The sequence below is a fragment of the Lutra lutra genome, chromosome 18 (genome assembly GCF_902655055.1).
Source record: "Lutra lutra chromosome 18, mLutLut1.2, whole genome shotgun sequence".
Taxonomy (NCBI): domain Eukaryota; kingdom Metazoa; phylum Chordata; class Mammalia; order Carnivora; family Mustelidae; genus Lutra; species Lutra lutra.
Genome location: NC_062295.1, coordinates 30,790,259 through 30,808,869, shown reverse-complemented (window position 1 = coordinate 30,808,869; position 18,611 = coordinate 30,790,259). Strand labels below are relative to the sequence as shown.

General features: G+C 40.0%; 1 protein-coding gene across 1 annotated transcript in view; it reads right to left on the bottom strand.

Annotated features, from left to right (window-relative positions):
- The window catches only part of BAZ1B (bromodomain adjacent to zinc finger domain 1B), a 69,527-nt gene that overhangs the window by 34,047 nt on the left and 16,869 nt on the right, over nt 1–18,611 (bottom strand). The window contains exons 4-6 of the mRNA XM_047712783.1: nt 13,992–14,193; nt 10,198–10,319; nt 7,153–7,350 (exon numbers count right to left, since the gene is read on the bottom strand). Coding sequence (XP_047568739.1) covers nt 7,153–7,350; nt 10,198–10,319; nt 13,992–14,193 — 522 coding nt within the window. The remainder of the gene's footprint in view (nt 1–7,152; nt 7,351–10,197; nt 10,320–13,991; nt 14,194–18,611) is intronic.

Genomic DNA, 18,611 nt, shown 5'->3' with positions numbered 1-18,611 from the left:
CCTTCAATCCCGCCAGGACCTTAAACCCATTAATTCAACTACACTTTCCCTACACTCACTTCCTTGTCCTTTCTACCCGCGTGAAACTCCAGTCCATTATTATAATCTGTCTTGCATAAACCTACGCTTCCCTGGTCTCTCCTGCTCTATTACACCGAGCTACCTTTGGCGTGCACATGTTCAGCTTACCCGTGACTGCAACAAAAGATACAAAGACTGTGTGGTCTCCCTTTAAATTCAGAAGCTGGTACCTCAAATGCATCTTAAATGCCACCCAGTAATGACATGATATGTCCCTTTCTCCATTCACTTCCCTTTCCCCTGGACACACATCTTCTGTCCTCTTACAGAGAATTAGTTAACAGGCTAGAACCAGTCAACTTATAATACCGTTGTTTCTGTTGAAGTGTGTGTTTTAAAAAAAAAACCCCAACTGCTGATTTTAGAACTTTCAAGAATGTAATTACAAAGAAAAAAAAGCTGAACTGCACACTAAATTAAATACTGAAGCAATGAGGGGCGCCTGGGTGGCTCAGTGGGTTAAAGCCTCTGCCTTCGGCTCAGGTCATGATCCCAGGGTCCTGGGATCGAGTCCCACATCGGGCTTTCTGCTCAGCAGGGAGCCTGCTTCCTCCTCTCTCTGCCTGCCTCTCTGCCTACTTGTGATCTCTGTCAAATAAATAAATAAAATATTTAATAAAAAAAAATACTGAAGCAATGAAAAGGTACAGCCAATTTCACAAAAATTCAAAGGAGTAGGATGGAAACTAGATAACCTCCAGAAGATGTGATTTCTGTTACCAAAAGCAACTAAGCACAGAAGGCACTTGGAGACTTGAACCTAACTTGAGGATTCTAAGTGGGAAGGATGAACATCAGAGAAACAACATGGAAGCAGCAGGTCAGCATGAGAGACACTGCAGGCAAGGAAGCAGCTACAGACTATGGAAGACAAAATCGTGAGACCCTTGAGAAAGATGAGGGAAGCAGCACAGCGACAGCGATCCCAGAGAGGACATGGAGGAACACCAACACTGTTGTCAGGCGTGACCAGACAGGCACAGCAAAATTTAGTAAGCTGTACTGCGATGTCAAGTAATATCGAAACAGTACGGATATAACCACCAGACAAACTCACAGAACCCAGGCAGCACCAATAGGAGAGATCTGGTCTGTGAAGAATGAGCGGGCTACCCCTAACATCCTTCTCCTGGCCAAGTCTCCAAATTCAAAGGCCAATCTGCCTTTTAAGGACTAAGGGAATTACAGGTTATTTTCCTCCAGCTGGCTATTTCTGTTCCCCAATTATCGTCCTGAGTCTTGGCTGACGAAGAGGTTTCATAGTTTACGGAATATAAACAGTATCCATCCATAACTTGGGGGATACTTTCCCCAGAAGCAGAATTTCCTAGTTCTGTTTTGCCACAACTAGATTTCAAAATGTTAAAATGAATAAGCGAAGATGACTTACGTAGGACTCTCCCTGAAGGGCAATAATATTAGGTAGCAATACCCCAAAGAGACCAGTGTTTCAGGAATCACCCTACAAATCACAGGAGGAGGCCCAAAGCAACCCTGGCAGAAATCAATGACAAATATGTGCCTCTACTAGCCTTGGAACATCTTCAGAGTATAAAGCTGATACTTCTTCTAATGCTCCGGATAACAGACTATATTTGAAGTCATTCTAAAATGAAATTTATCACTAAAAAGGAGACTAGTGTGAGTATGTTTCAATTTTACCACTTATCTCTTAATAGGGTCTATTATAAGGGCCACTTCATAATTTGCTTTTTTTTTTTCCTGTTTAAAAGTCACTCAAATTATCGTAAGGTTCTTTCAATTTCTTCTACTTAAAGACCATATTATGCAGAAATGATGTAAGAAAAAGCTGGGATGTCTCAGCTACGAGAGGGTCCAGCAACCTATTTTTAGGTATAAGGTGTGTTTTTCTTGCCAAACCACACCGCATCATTTTTTTTCTTAAAAATGAAAGAAATTAACTCACCCAACCCCCTCCCAACAGGCCGGCTCCCCGCTTGAGCAGTCCTTCAGTAACGGGATCATCTCAGCATAGGGCATGCTGGGCGGTCACAGCCAAATGGGAGCCGGCATGGCTGGACTCAGGGGGATCTGAAAAAGTATAAAACCGCTTATGTGCTAAGGGTCTCCCCTATCCCCCAGCACAGGTAATCTACCAGCGTAGTGCACAGGGAGGGAGAAAAGAATGAACATCGAAATAGCAGTACTGTATGTAGGTTTTAGGCAAAGGCCCTTCCTAAATGCTAAACAGGAACAAAATATTTACGAATGACTCAGCAACACGAAAGCCGTTAAGAAAAACAGAGTATACGATTCTATACCTGGCTCCCTGTCACACCTGAAAACAAACCACCACCACAAATAAGGAAAGGAAATCTATTAAGATAAAAATGAAGAAACTTTATTTACAGCAGCTCATTCAGACGCTAAATTTAACTTAACAGTAAGCAGAAAAAACCATGAACTGGAAAACTTGGGCCATCTATTACTCTGATTTTTACCGCACTCTTCTCAGTCACCCAAGGAGCCATGGCAGGAGTTTCAAGGCAACACTGGCACAGTGGACTGACTTCAATCTCCAGATATCTTTATCGGCCAATATGCAAAAGCTGTTGCCGTAAATCAGGTTTTAAGTGCTTTTAAAGTTAACATAATTTCTTTTTTAACGTGCTTCTGCTCTAGTCTCTAACTCATAAATAAAAATCAAAAGGCAATTTAAAGAAAAAATCTAAACCATGAACACTTACTTGAAACAACTAGAAGAGATAAACATCTTTAAAAATATAGAATTAACATCACTAGTAATGAGGCAAAATTACATCATGTGCCTTCTGATATGATTCACTAAGAAAAACACATCAGTTCTGTGGCATTTCTACCCAAAATCCATAGCCTGAATATAATCATGTGGAAATAGCCACAAATTGAGAAGCATCACACGAAAGTCATTGGCTTGTATTCGTAAAAAAATGTCAAGGTTCTTGAAAGACAAAGAAAAGCTGAGAGATGGCTCCAGATCAGAGATCAGTCTCCTAACAAAACAAAACAAGGAAACATCATACATGATACTATATTGGATCCTACTGAAACCAAACCAATATTTTTTTTGGCTAAAAGGGCAGGGCCGGGACAGTTTTCAAAATTTGTGTAAGGACTACAGATAATAGTATTGTTTCAATGTTAACTTCCTGATTTTGCCAACTGTACTATAGTTACATTAGAAAGTAGCCTTGTGCTTGGGCTCCCTACGTGGCTCAGTCAGTTAAGCATCTGACTCTTGGTTTTGGCTCAGATCATGATCTCAGGGTCATGAGACTGAGTCCCGCAATGGGCTCTGGGCTCAGCTTGAAGTCTGCTTGAGATTCTCTCCCTTTCCTTCTGTCCCTCCTCCTGCTGATGCTGTCACTCTCTCAAATAAGTAAAATAAAAAAATAAAAAAATAAAAAACCAAGAAAAAGAAAATATCCCATATATTCAAATGAAAGGGCCTTCTCAGTGGCTCAGAAAAAAATAATTTGTGTTTGAAAAGAGAGAAAATAATAAAACAAATGTGGTAAATGTTAACATCTGGGAAATTCACTTGAAGGTATACAGAAGAAATTCTTCACAGTAATTTGTCTACTTTCGGTATGAAATTATTTCAAAATAAGATGTTCTTAAAGTGCATTTAAAAACCCTATTAAAGCAGTCCAAATTATGGCAGGATTCCAAAGCTCTTTAAAAAAAAAAGTAGTATTTAGTTGTTACATCTCTATCCAAAAGCCTCCCTACTAAGCATTCGGCAGCCTGAAATTAAGAGCTCAAACACTGTGGCATGAGTAACAAAACACTGGAGTTGCAATATATTCCACCGAAGAGCAATGAGCCAAAATGGCACATTTCACCTTACATGACAGTTACCACACAAATTCCTTGTAGGTCATTCCCCCAAGTCATTATCCCTAAACTCAACTGTTTTTGCATTTTTTCTCAACAAATGATACTTAAAGAGATGAATTCACCAGCCACTTACCTATTACACTACCATGCTAAATATTACAGAACACAAAATGAGTAAGCTCGTTCTCATTTTCAAGTAATTTATGTTCTAAAATTTACAAGACCACAAACACACTCTGATCATCACATCAGGCCCTACTCAGGTAACACTCCAACTTCCAAATCTCTAACTTTCTTCTCTCCCAACCGAGGATCCCCTTCGGTCCTTTCCCTAAACTACTGCTCAGAACTTGCTTCCTGAACTCCACGTCTCCTCTCTCTTCACAGGAGCTGCACCTGGCTGAAAACCAAAGGAGATTCTATGAAAACCAAAGAGAAGATGAAGAGAGAAAAAAATTTTTTAAACTTACTGCCTTTGGGAAAGGCAGATTTTATGTGATCAACTTGAATCCTCAATACATGACTTAAAATTTCCTTTAGATGAGGAAAAAATCTGAAACACTGTTTCATGGTCTACTTATCTGTTTCTTTACTATATTCTGTACTGGCAGAGATACTCCAAGTTCTTTAAGAAAACTACAAATAGGGCGCATGGGTGGCTCAGTCAGTTAAGCGTCTGCATCTGGCTCAGGTCATGATCCTGGAGTCCTAGGACTGAGTCCCACATGCGGCTCCCCAGGGAGCCCGCTTCTCCCCCTGCCTGCCGCTTCCCTTTTGTGCTTTCTCTCTCTCTGTCTCTGACAAATAAATGAAATCATAGGAAGGAAAGAAGGAAGGAAGGGAGGGAGGGAGGGAGGAAGGAAACCACAAACAGGAAAAACACAACTTATGAGCAAAACTCAGGTGACAATATCAGGGAAATGTCAAATAGTACTGGGGAGTAAGATTTATTACGTAGACTGGCGTTTTACAAGTTCTCAAGTTCTCTAAACAGAATCACTGTCTTCTTACAGCACTTTAGTCCAAACAAGCTAATACTTCCTAGTCTCAACCTTAATTACAGCCAAATTCTATTAAATATCTTAAGCCCTCAGTAGAAAATTTGAGAGTAGCTGATTTCTTCAGAAACTCCTTTTCAAGATATAAGTTCCTAAAATTCTAGTCTCTGGCTCCTACAAAAAGTGTGGATCAGCTTTTTTGTTCCAGTAAGCCCCAAAGACCTTTTACCCATAAATAATACTTGGCCTTTCTTTTTTTTATTCTTTTTTTCCCCCCATGTTATTCATATACTTAAATCCCTAAACTAAAATACATAAAAGCTGTAAGATTTAAAAAGAGGAAAATATGTAAGGACTCAAATGATCCAACAGTCTGAAACTCATTCAGAGATGATTCTGCATGGGATTTTCGTACACTAATCATCATCATCTTATGATAAGATAATAATCATCATCTTATGTTGTAACCACTGAAAGCCGTTATCACAGCTTCAAAACTCTAGAGCAATAAAATGACAAAGAATTAAAATTTTCCCTCAGTGAATAAACAAAATTTAGGTTTACCAAAGTTCCACAGAAACTTTAGTCCTAATCCAGAAAAAGCCTATTAATTTCTAAATTTTTCCTTTTATGCAAATAAAAATTTAAAGAGCACAGAAAGAAAACGCTTGGTCATGCTGGTCTGGAATAAGAAAACATGCTAAGTGCTAAACTATGGTTGGAGAAATAAATTATTTCTCATTATACTTTTTTTTTTTAAGATTTTATTTATTTGACACAGAGAGAGCGCACAGGTAGGCAGAGAGGCAGACAGAGAGGGAGGGGGAAGCAGGTTCCCTGCCGAGCAGAGAGCCTGATGCAGGGCTCGATCCCAGGACCCTGGGATCATGACCTGAGCTGAAGGTGGAGGCTTAACTCACTGAGCCACCCAAGTGCCCCTCATATACTTTTTTCAGCAAAATGAACCTAAAATAATTGAGGCAACTTAGTTGTAGGACACCAGATGTGCTTAGTTTTTTTCAAAATGAAAAGGAAAGGGAAAAAACAATCATAGAACTCTGACTTGGTCTTAAGGAATCAGCAGCTCTGGCCCCCATTCCCGCCCTAAGATCAAGGTGAACTATCAGTATGCAAATCAGTAAACTTGCCACAAAGAACAAAAATACTCTCAAAACCTACATAAAAAAAATCTTGGGGCCCCTGGGTGACTCAGTGGGTTAAAGCCTCTGCCTTCAGCTCGGGTCACGATCTTGGGGTCCTGGGATTGAGCCCTGCATCGGGCTCTCTGCTTGGCAGGGAGCCTGCTTCCTCCTCTCTCTCTGCCCGCCTCTCTGCCTACTTGTGATCTCTGTCTGTCAAATAAATAAATAAAATCTTATTTTATTTCTTACTGAAATAAAAAAGATCTTATGGGAGAAACCCTGAGATGAAAAAGACAATCAGAAATCTGAGGCCAATGTCTTGGCTTTTGTCATTTTACTTTCTGTTGGTTCTAATTAGACTAGCCTCAGCTTATGCATCTGGAAAATAAGATTATACTCACACATACACACACACTCGGCCCACCCCCAGGACCTCGTAAGAAATGTTTTGAAGATCAAATGAGCTGACTGACGGAAAAAAGTCCAACGCATTCTCAAGAGGGAAATGCTAGATTTTCTACTAATCTGTCATACAAAGTAATACTCATTTCAAGTCTTTTTAAGGCTGCTGGTGTCTTTGATCATTTTATCTGATATTTAAATTCAGGTTTTTTTTTCTATTTATACCATACCTCATTCCAAGAAGAATGAAGCAAAAAAGTTATGAATTTTTTTTAATTATGCAACCACAATTTAAAAAACCATATATTGAACTAGGGGAGATATTCAATACCAACCCCACATCATCACCTACATAAAACAGACAGATGTGAAAATTTCTGAATCCATTTTCTGTTTTAAAAGCTCACAATCTAGGGGCGCCTGGGTGGCTCAGTGGGTTGAAGCCTCTGCCTTCGGCTCAGGTCATGATCCCAGGGTCCTGGGATGGAGCCCCACATTGGGCTCTCTGCTCAGCTTCCTCCTCTCTCTCTGCCTGCCTCTCTGCCTACTTGTGATTTCTGTCTGTCAAATAAATAAATCTTTAAAAAAAAAAAAAAAAAAGCTCACAATCTAATCTAAGGAGCTACCAGAGAAAACAAACTCATCTAAAAGTATTCTATCTTGCTGTTCAAAAATTACAGTGACCTTACCTTGTATGGATCAAGTAAAAAGTCACTGAACTTGCTAGGGAGGGAGTATTTCTTCACCAATTCGTCTTCTACCACCCACGGTGCATTTTCACCAGTACCGGCCCGTAACGCGTTATGCCGTATAAAGTATCGAAGTATCTCCTTATTTGGCGGGCGTTCTGTGCGAATCAAGCTGTCTGCTGGCACATTACTGATGATCTAGGTGAACAAATACAAATAACTTACCACTGGGTAACAAGCAATTAACTACTGAGAACAAAGATTTATGTTCTCTCCAGAAAAATCATAATCCCCTCTATAAAATACGGCTACTATAAGCTAGATGAAACAAAAAGAGGAATTTTCTGAGACAGAATGTTAAACACATCCCTACGCAATTTATCAGTATGTATCAAAGTCCTAAAAATGTGCATATCCACTAAACCAGCAGCAATTCCTCTTTTTTTTTTTTTAACGATCTCATTTATTTGAGAGTGAGAGCATGAGTTGGGTGGAGGGGCACCAGGAGAAGGAGAAGCAGACTCTGAGCACATAGTCTGATGTGGGGCTTGATCCCAGGACTCTGGGATCATGACCTGAGCAGAAGGCAGACACTTAACCAACTGAACCACCCAGGTGCCCCTGAATCAGCATTTCCTCTTGTTAAGAATTTAGAAGTAAGGGGCGCCTGTGTGGCTCAGACGTTAGATGTCTGCCTTTGGCTCAGGTCATGATCCCAGGGTCCTGGGATCGAGCCCCACATCAGGCTCTCTGCTTGGCAGGGGGCCTGCTTCTCCCTCTCCCACTCCCCCTGCTTGTGTTTCCTCTCTCACAGTCTCTGTCAAATAAATAACACCTTAAAAAAAACAACAATTTAGAAGTAAATGGACAGTCATCACCAACTGCTTATAAAATGAAAAAAAAAAACAAAAACAAAAACAAGGGAAAATTACGTAAAGGTACATCAGCAATGGAATCATTTTTTAAATTAAAATACATCCATATAATGAAGGCAACCATTATATACATATTAATATATGTAATATACTGCACATAACATATATAACCATAAAATATATTACCTATAATATATACAACCTTAGGGGAAAAACATTTCTTAATCAGGACAAATTTATCAGAATCATCTAGGGTGTTATTAAAATGCAGATGTTTGGGCCCCAAACTTATTGAATCAGAAGTATCTCCGGCAGCACAGCCTGGGCATCTACATCTTTAGTAAATTCCCTTGGTTGACTATCATACACCCTACAACCTGAAAACACTGTTTTGGGAAAAATTTAATGACATCACAGATGTTTACTGCATACTAAATGAAAAAAACCAAGCTACAAAATAGTACATACAGAATACTCCTATTTTTATTTAAAAGCTAACCACGGGGGCACCTGGGTGGGTCAGTCAGTTAAGCATGCAACTCTTGGTTTCAACTCAGGTCACGATTGCAGGGTCATGAAACTGAGCCCCATGTCGGGCTCTGAGCTCAGTGTAGAGTCTGCTTGGGACTCTCTCCCTCTTCCTCTGTGCCCCCCCCCCAACCCCACCTCTCTATAATATATATATATATATTTCTTAGAGGTGTGCACCTAGCATACTGCCTTCCCAGGCCCTTCGCAGACCCTTTTTTCTAGTTGGATTTTGTTATTCTGTTCTTTTCTGTCTCATCTCTGCAACTGTGTCTCCCCGGGGACAGATGGACTTCTTTGTCATCTTCACTCTCCACCCCCAGAGCGGAGTCAGAGCCATAACTCAATCACCCAGCCCCCTCCAAAGAGTTGAAGTGATAGTCTCAGAATGTAGAGGACTCTGATGACCCAGATAGTGTCCTCCCCATCCTCTGATGCCTTTGGGGCCAAGGCAACCATTCTTGCTACTCTCTATCCCCTCTATGGCTCCCACACTTTATTTTATTTTAACATAAAGATGAGCACTAGCAACTGGCCTGTGGGGATGCAAGGATTCTTTGTATCTAGGTGGACTGATCTGTCTCACAAGAAGTCATATAGTCATAAAGGGGCGCCTGGGTGGCTCAGTGGGTTAAGCCGCTGCCTCCGGCTAGGGTCATGATCTCGGGGTCCTGGGATCGAGTCCCGCATCGGGCTCTCTGCTCAGCAGGAAGCCTGCTTCCCTCTCTCTCTCTCTCTCTCTCTCTCTGCCTTCCTCTCCGTCTACTTGTGATCTCTGTCAAATAAATAAATAAAATCTTTAAAAAAAAAAAAAAAAGGAGAATTCCTCTCTCCTCTCCATCTTTTGCTCCAAAGGAAGTAACAAGAGGAGTCCACAGTTAAGGATTAGAGTCCCTATAATATCTTCCTATCAGAGGCCTGCTCATCTTTTTCATTCCAACCTTCTACCTTTCCCCTGTTGAATGCAATAAAACTCCATGACACCAGCAGCTGTCGCTCTTTAGAAATTGGTTTTCTGACCATGTGGCTGATGTATCATGAGCAGTATGGTCTTCATTTTGTTGCTTCTGTTTCCCTCTTTTTTGTTTTATTAATTAATAAAGATCTTGTGTATTAAAATATATACATATATATATATTTTTTTTTAAAAGGTGTATCATAACTCTGGATCAATAAATCAGTAAAATAAAGCACTAAGTCATTTTAAAGGTATTTACTATTTTAGATTAGTAGCTTCACAAATTCCTTGTAAAAGCACTGATTAGAACGGACTCAGTTTCTGAGCTTAAGTATATTACAAATTGCTTTATTTTTAACTGGGAAGAGCTATTACCTGGGGAAAAGTCCTTAACTGCTGGGAACTGATTCTTATTTTTCAAACTCAGCTTGAAGCTCAAATGCAAATTATTTTTATACCCTAATAATTCATATTAAAAGAAAAAAAGCATGCTATCTTCTAGAGAAAAAATACAATTTAACTTAAGGTCATAATTACAAAGACTAGAAAAACCCTCAGAATTTGTCGTAAAAACACATTCACTCATATTTTTTTTTAGCACATTTTCTCCGAGAAAACTAGCCCTACATTTTCTGAAGTAACATTTACTATGTGTAAAAGGTTTAATACAAAGTACCAACTAACCTTATCTTCATTTTGTAATTTCACATCATATTTGTGAGGCAGAAATTTTGGTGGAGCCCATTTCCTTTCTCCTTTTTTTAATGAAGTAGGGAGTTTTCGTGGAGATCTACGTGCTCTGTCATCTAATCAAATCAATAGAAAATTAGTGAAAAAACAAGTCTTTAATTTCATCCATTCATTCATTACTCATAATCTTAACGAACACCTACTCTATGAATTATAAAATCCTTACCTCAAGCTAGTCTATGAGTCTACAAAAATTACAGTACAATGTGATAAACTATGACAGACTGATACAGAAAAATACAGTGAGAGGAAAGAGAAGCAATGTCTAACTTGGTCTGGAAGAAAAAGTAAGACTCGTTTATAGACTATAAGCAACAAGAGGAGTGACTATGATCTAGACTACAGTAAAAACTTCAAACCAAAGAGTTAAGAAGGGGCCAAATTACAAGTAATTTGTTTTTGTTTTGTTTTGTCTTAAAGTAGGCTCCATGTCCAATGTGGGGGCTTGAACTTGAACTCACAATCCTAAGATCAAGAGTCACATGCTCTACTGACTAAGGCAGCCAGGAGCCCCAACAATGAATGCCATTTAAAGAGATGAATGTGTCTCATGGGCACTAAAGAAACAAAGGATTTCCGTCTAACTATGGTGTGAAAGATCACTACTATGAAAAAATTAAACACTTTCTGCAGTTAGAAAATGAATGAAAAGGTCAGCTGAGACTAAAGATTGGGAATCACAAGAAACAGCACTAAACATCTGAATGAATTTAACTGGAATGGAGGTTCAAGAGGTTCAAATGGAGAGTCAAGAGGCATTTAGAAGACAGATTGGTAACCAACCAGATGTGGAAATGCTAACAATTTCCAAGTTTTCTGCTTTAGGGACCAAGATGAGGGGGGTCATTAACTGAGTAAGAGAATGTTGAAAGAAAAGCAGGACACGGGGCATCCGGGTGGCTTAGTGGGTTAGGGCCTCTGCCTTCGGCTCAGGTCAGGATCCCGGGGTCCTGGGATCGAGCCCTGCATGGGGCTCTCTGCTCAGCAGGGAGCCTGCTTCCTCCTCTCTCTCTCTGCCTGCCTCTCTGCCTACTTGTGATCTCTGTCTGGCAAAGAAAGAAAGAAAGAAAAGCAGGACAATTCTTGTTGAGGTACCTTGGGAAGATAACATAAAGAGTAAGATGAACAATTTAGCCTTACAGGTGTTAAATTTAAACTGCCCAGGATATACACGTGAAGACTGGGTCTAGAGGTAAGAAGCTAAGCTGACGTGGGTCTGGGAATCATCAGCCTTTATAGAGATTAAGAATTTAAACTGTGGGCAGGAATGAAATAGAACAATACCCCTGTACAAAAAAATTAAAAGGAGGCAGAACAAAATCCTATGAAAAATAATTTAATGCCAGAAAAAAGTGTGTAACTCTTGATCTCGAGGTCATGAGTTGGGAGTCCCACGTTAGGCAGAAGACACTTAAAAACAAAAAACAAATAACTCCTCCTCCCAGAAAAGTAGTTAGGAAACCCAGGGAGACTATGGTATCAAATAAGCTGAAAGATACAAGAGTGACCAACAGTGTTGGTCTGTGTTGGTCTGCTGGAACAATAAAGTAAAACACAAAGGAGAAATCAGTGAATTCTACAATTAGGGAGGTCACCTATTAATCTTGTTGGGAACAGTTTGAGGAGTAAAGACGCAGAAGGTACACTGTAACAGCAGAAGACATAAACTTATGGTCAGAAAGTGGAGACAACATTCTCAAGAATCTTACCTTGAATAAGTAAGACAGAAATGGAAAAGGATCAAGGGAAGATATGCTTTTGTTTATAGAAAATGAGACTTTGTTTATAATCTGAGAAGAACCATTAGAAAGAGGGTTTAAAACACTATATAGTAGAGGGGCACTTGGGTGGCTCAGCTGGTTAAGAGTCCGACTCTTGGTATCAGCTCAGGTCTTGATCTCAGGGTCGTGTCTTCATGCCCTGCATTGGGCTCCATGCTGGGCATGGAGCCTACTTTAAAAAAAACAGCGTATGGTAGAATGATAAAGGTTTACCCAGCCCTTGAGAAACTAAGAGGGAACGGTATTCACTTCTTTTTAAAGAGTATTATTTATTTATAAAAAAGAGAGAAAGAAAGAAAAAGAGCCCAAGCAGGGGAACTGGCAGGCTTCCCACTGAGCAAGAAGTCAGATGCGGGGCTAGGTCCCAGGACCCTGGCATCATGACCTGTGCTGAAGGCAGATGCTTAACCGACTGAACCACCCAGGTGCCCCAGAGGGAACGGTTTTCAAAGCACAAGTATCTTGGCCAAGAGAAAAGAGAGCTCCCATCTAAGATGGAGAACAGAGTCCTACAAACCTGAAAAATTCTTGCTTCCCTCCACAAAGTAAAAGAAAAGGTCACATGGTTAAGAAAATATTTTGCATAGTAGAATTTGCCTCTCATATTTCTATGGAAATTCTAATGAATTTTCCCCTGAAGAAATGCAAATATACCATAACATTAATTCTAGTAGCCCACCTACTACTCTTATCAACATAGTAGCAATAACATTACATCCCAGTAATTAAAACCTGCACTTAGGGCACACACTCTAAAAAATAAGCCAAAGCCTAAAACCAGCAGATCCTGGTACACAATGCTTAAGGTGTAAAACTAACAGCTGTAGCACATCATGGGTATTCCAATGATCCTCATTCTAGAAGAAGTGTTAGAAGACAGATCTGCCAACACCTACCCAAAACAACCAAGCCAAAACAGGAACTGTAACACACATATTATAAAGCTTCAGTGTCAAAAGGAGAGAGAAACTGAAAAACGCAGACATTAGCATTCGTAACACAGTAGAGAAGAAAACCAAACTGCAGCATCAACGGTGAGAAGGGAGCGGCTACACGATCTCCAAAGCATCCTTGGGACTGGGTAAGGACGGCCCTCTAAGACCATCTGCACATATCCCAGACCCCCGGAGACACAAAACAGAATGGAAGGCACACAGCAGAACATTTTAATGTAATATTCTAATTCAAACTTTGTGACAGTTAAAGAATGAGGGAAAACTGTTTAATCCTCGAACAGTCACAGAGAAAGGGACTGATAAACACACACTCTGAGTGCTCCTATTTTTGGAGAGAGAAGGGATCTAGTCAAATTCCTTATTTACACAAATTTAAAAAAATAATAATAACAACGAAGCCCTCAGAGGCTGAAAAGTCTCCCCAGTAAGCAACGTTTCAGTTTCTCAACTTTGAAAACATCACTGGTTAAGTCTCCAGGTCCCTAAAAATTATTTTTAGTGTTTCACAATTCTGGCAGCTCCCATCTGAGAAGGACCTGAATTACAGAATATAGACAAAAGGAAGTATCTTAAAAGCACCACACTAGCTTATAATATGAAAAGAAACAGAAATTAGAATGAGCCCCTCCTACGCCAATCTCCCCGCTTCCACACTTACTTCCATATATCCAACTTAGAGAAAAGGAAACCTCTCTTTCCCATCCTGGGTAGACAGGTGCGTGCACACAGATTTCTAAGCAGCCAGAGGTAATGACTTCCCAATGGTCTTAAGTGTACAGGGAGATTTAAATATTTTGTGTGTGGGGGGGTGGATTTAAAATCTTAATTCACTTGCTGAATATTTTGCTTTCTGAATCATAAATGAACAAAAACATGTCTAGCTATCTACAAAACTCAAATCCTAATCTAAGTGCAGGAGAACTCAGAAAGATTTGTGTATAAAATAAACAGAGTAGCACAACTCACTAAGGAAAGCTAGCATCATACATACTAATACTCTCTCTCCTTCCTTCATCCTCTTTTACAATCGCTTCCTTCTTCTGATGATCCTGAGGAATCTGACCCGAGTTCTCTTTGTCGCTGGAGGGAGAGTCACAGGCACCATCCGATTTCTTCTCAGCGGCCTCTTCATCTACTTTTTCCAAAGGATGAATCTTCACAATCCTCACCTTGAGCATTTTTTCCTTCCCAACCTATAAAGGAGACGGGCAAGAATCAACGATGGTAAGAACCAGAAAGCTAAAGATGTTTAGAATTTATTATCTAACATCTAGCCCACTTCACCTGACAAAAATTCACTGAAACTCTGAAGGAGCCAAGTAGTGATTTTTTTCAACTTCATTTCTAAGACTTCTAAATTGAAACAGGATACCTTAAGAAATAAAATGACCACCATCTAGGTCATGATTCACACACCAATGTCCTAAGGCCAAAAGGCAATCACTACACTAACCTGACATATATGTAAAATACAGTTCAAGAATTTCCATTTTTAAGAAAACCAACTCTAGAGGAGCATCTGGCTGGCTCAGTAGGAAGAGCACACGAATCGTGAGTCTGAGCCCCATGTTTGGTGCAGACTGCTTAAAAATAAAATCTCAAAAAAATTAATAAATTTCAACTATACATATGGCTATCCAATTATTCTAGAATCACGTGTTGAAAAGACAATCTTCACTTAATTATCTTTCTACCTCTTATCAAAAATCAGTCGTTGAGGGCACCTGGGTGGCTCAGTCGGTTAAGCATCCAACTCTTGATCTCAGCTCAGGTCTTTATCTCAGGGTTGGGAGTATCAGCCCCATGTTGGGTTCCACATCAGTAGTATGTGTATGGATGGATACGAGTCTATTTCTGAATGCTACTCTGTTTCACTGATCTATCAGTCTATCTTTATACCAACTGCATATAATCTTAACCAAAATCAGACAGTATTATACCTAACTTTGTTGTTCTTTGTCAAAGTTCTTTTTGGCTGGGCTCTGCATTTCCACACTAATTTTTTTTTTTAAAGATTTATGTATCGGGGGGCCCCTGGGTGGCTCAGTGGTTTAAGCCTCTGCCTTCAGCTCAGGTCATGATCTCAGGGCCCTGGGATCGAGCCCTACATCGGGCTCTCTAATCAGCAAGGAGCCTGCCTCCCCCTCCTCTCTGCCTGCCTCTCTGCCTACTTGTGATCTCTGTTTAATAAATAAATAAAATCTTTAAAAAAAAAAAAAAAAGATTTATGTATGGGGCGCCTGGGGCTCAGGTCATAACCCCAGAGTCCTGGGATAGAGACCTGCATCAGGAGTTCCCTGCTCAGTGGAGAATCTGCTTCTCCCTCTCTTTCTGCCCTCTCCCCCAACTCATGCTCTCTCTCTCTCACACAAATAAATATACAAAATCTTTTTCTTTTTAAGATTTTATTTATTTATTTGACAGAGATCATAAGTAGGCAGAGAGGCAGGCAGAGAGAGAGGAGGAAGCAGGCTCTCTGCCAAGCAGAGAGCCCGATGCAGGACTCGATCCCATGACCCTGGGATCAGGACCCAAGCCAAAGGCAGAGGCTTTAACCCACTGAGCCACCGAGGCACCCCAATATATAAAATCTTTAAAAAATAATAAAATGAAGATTTCAAAGAGAGAGAGAGAGAATGCAAGCCAAGGAGAAGGGGCGGTGGAAGAGGAAAGTCAGAGGAAGCAGACTCCCCCACACTGAGCAGGGAACCTGGCGGAGGGTTCCATCTCCCCACCTAGAGATCACAACCTGAGTCAAAAACCAAGAGTTGGGGGCGCCTGGGTTGCTCAGTGGGTTAAGCCTCTGCCGTCGGCTCAGGTCATGATCTCAGGATCCTGGGATGGAGCCCCGAATCGGGTTCTCTGCTCAGCGGGGAGCCTGCTTCCCTCTCTTTCTGCCTGTCTCTCTGCCTACTTGTGATCTCTGTCAAATAAATAAATCTTTAAAGGGGAGGGGGGACCAAGAGTTGGACCAAGCCACCCAGGCACCCTTCCACAGGAACTTTACAATCAGCTTGACAATTCCTACAGAAGAGCTGCTGGCATTTTATTATTATTTTTTGAGCATAGTTGAAAAGCTGCCGGGATTTTATTGCAATTGTGGTGAATCTACACATCAATTTAGGAAGAACTGATATTTTAACAATACTGAGTCTTCCAGCCCACGAGCAAAGATGTATCTATCATTTAAGGCCCTCTTAAATTTCTCTCAGGAACATTTTATACTTTTTAGTGTATGGATCTTGTGTATCTCTTGTCAAATCACTCCCAGAATATTTCACATGTTTTGACATTACCATGAATGGTTTACCTTTCTGGGAGCCAGCGTGGCTCAGTCGGTTAAGTGTCTGCCCTCAGCTTGGGGCATGACCCTGGGTCCTGGTTCAAGTCCCACATCGAGTTTCCTACTTAGCAGGGAGTCTGCTTCTCCCTCTGCGCTTCGCCCCTGCTCATGTTCTCTCTCTCTCAAAAACATACAAACAAAAAATCTTTAATGATACTGGATCTTTCTAAATTTTAGTTTCCAATTGTTTGGTTTTTCTATTATTTATCTTGTATCCTGCTACCCTGCTCATAAACTCACTTATTAGCTCTAGTACCTTTTATGGGAGATTCTAGGAGATTTTCTACATAGACAATCATGCTGTCTGCAAATAAAGATAACTTTATTTCTTCCTTCCCAATACAGATGCCCTTTATTTCCTTTTCTGGACATACTTCCTGACTAGAACCACCAATACAATGTCAAATGCAGTGGAACAGCAGACATTCACTCTTTTACCATTAGATACGTTGTTAGCTAGAGATTATTGTGTAAACACCCTTTATTAGACTGACGGCTTTTCTATTTGCAGTTTGTTGAGTGTTTATTAGAAACTGATGCTGGATTTTGTTGAACGCTTTTTGTGTATAAAATGAGATGACCATATGGTTTTTCATCCTGTTTATAAGGAGAATTATAAATTTATAACAACTTTGCATTTGTAGAATAAACCCCACTGAATTATGATAAACTGTCCTTTTCCTAGTGCTGGATTTCATTTGCTAAAATTTTGATTAGAAAATTTTGCATCTGGGGCACCTGGGTGGCTCAGTGGGTTAAAGCCTCTGCCTTCGGCTCAGGTCATGATCTCAGGACCCTGGGAGGGAGCCCCGCATCGGGTTCTCTGCTCAGCGGGGAGCCTGCTTCCGTTCCTCTCCCTTTGCCTGCCTCTCTGCCTACTTGTGATCTCTGTCTGTCAAATAAATAAATAAATAAAATCTTTAAAAAAAAGAAAGAAAGAAAATTTTGTATCTGTGTTCACAATGGGGTTTTGTGAACACAGACTTTTTTTCTTAATGCATAGTTTTTTCTCTTTAATGTGCTTATACAGTTTTGGTATCAGGGTAATGCTGACCTTACATAATAAGTTCCAAAGAATTCACACCTCCCTCTCCTCTTCTATTTTCTGATAACACTTGTATAGAATTGGTATTGTATCTTCCTTAAATGTTTGACAGAATTCACCAACGAAGACATTTGGGCATGGAGTTTCGTCAAGTTGTTTTTTGTTTTTTTTTTTTTAATATTTTATTTATTTATTTGACAGACAGATCACAAGATCACCTATTAAGGTTTGTATTATTTGTTGTTGAATGGGTTTTGGTAGTTTGTATCTTTCAAGGGATTTGTCCACTTTAGTTGTCAAATTTATTGGTGTCAAAAATGTTCATAATATTCCCTTATTACCCTGTCAATATCTGTAGACTATATGTATCACCTAATTCTTCATGTTGGTTAATTTGTGTCCCTTTTTTTCCTGGAATTTTGGTTGGAGGTTTATTAATTTCATTGAATTAGCAGGTTCTGGTATCGCTGATTTTCCTGTTTTCTATTTTACTAATTTCTACTTTGATCTTTACTAAATCCTTTCTTCTTCTGTTTTCTTTGATTTAATTTGCTCTTCTCTTTCTTATCTCTTAAGGTAGAATCCAAGGTCAAACGCTTCGAGACCTATTTTTTCTAAAAAAAAAAAAGTTGTCTGGTTGTTTAGCGCTATACATTTCTCCTAACTTCTACCGTAGGCAGCATCTCATAAATTCTAACACCAAAGGGCTCCCTTGCCATCTAGATTTTGTTGAGTTCAACCCACAGGAAGCAAGAGCAGAAAATCAGATGGATGGTAGAGGAAAAGTGATGTTGGGGTATTTATTCCCTTGACTGTCTCCCTAGAAAATTGGTTACATCTTACTACCAAAGTACTCTTCTGTAACTACACACTCTCTTCTCGTTCCGTACCCACTTGCTCCCTTGTTTCTTTGGGGTTTACAAGTGGTAGGCTCTCTATTGTTGGTAACAATCAGGTACTTAACCGGTCCTTGACAGTCTTCCTTAACTGAGATCACACTGTTGTCTGTCATCCACAGTCCTTTAATTCAATTCAGTTCAATTCCACCATTTGAATATGCCATCTGTTTCCTGCCAGGACTCTGACTAATGTGAAGTATGTGATTAAAACCCACAGACGTTACAAATAGAAAAAGAACTAGCTAGGAGCTCCAGAGAGTCAAAGTAAATTAGGGAAAAGAACAAGAACTTTGGAACCACACAAACAGACAAAAGTTTGAATCC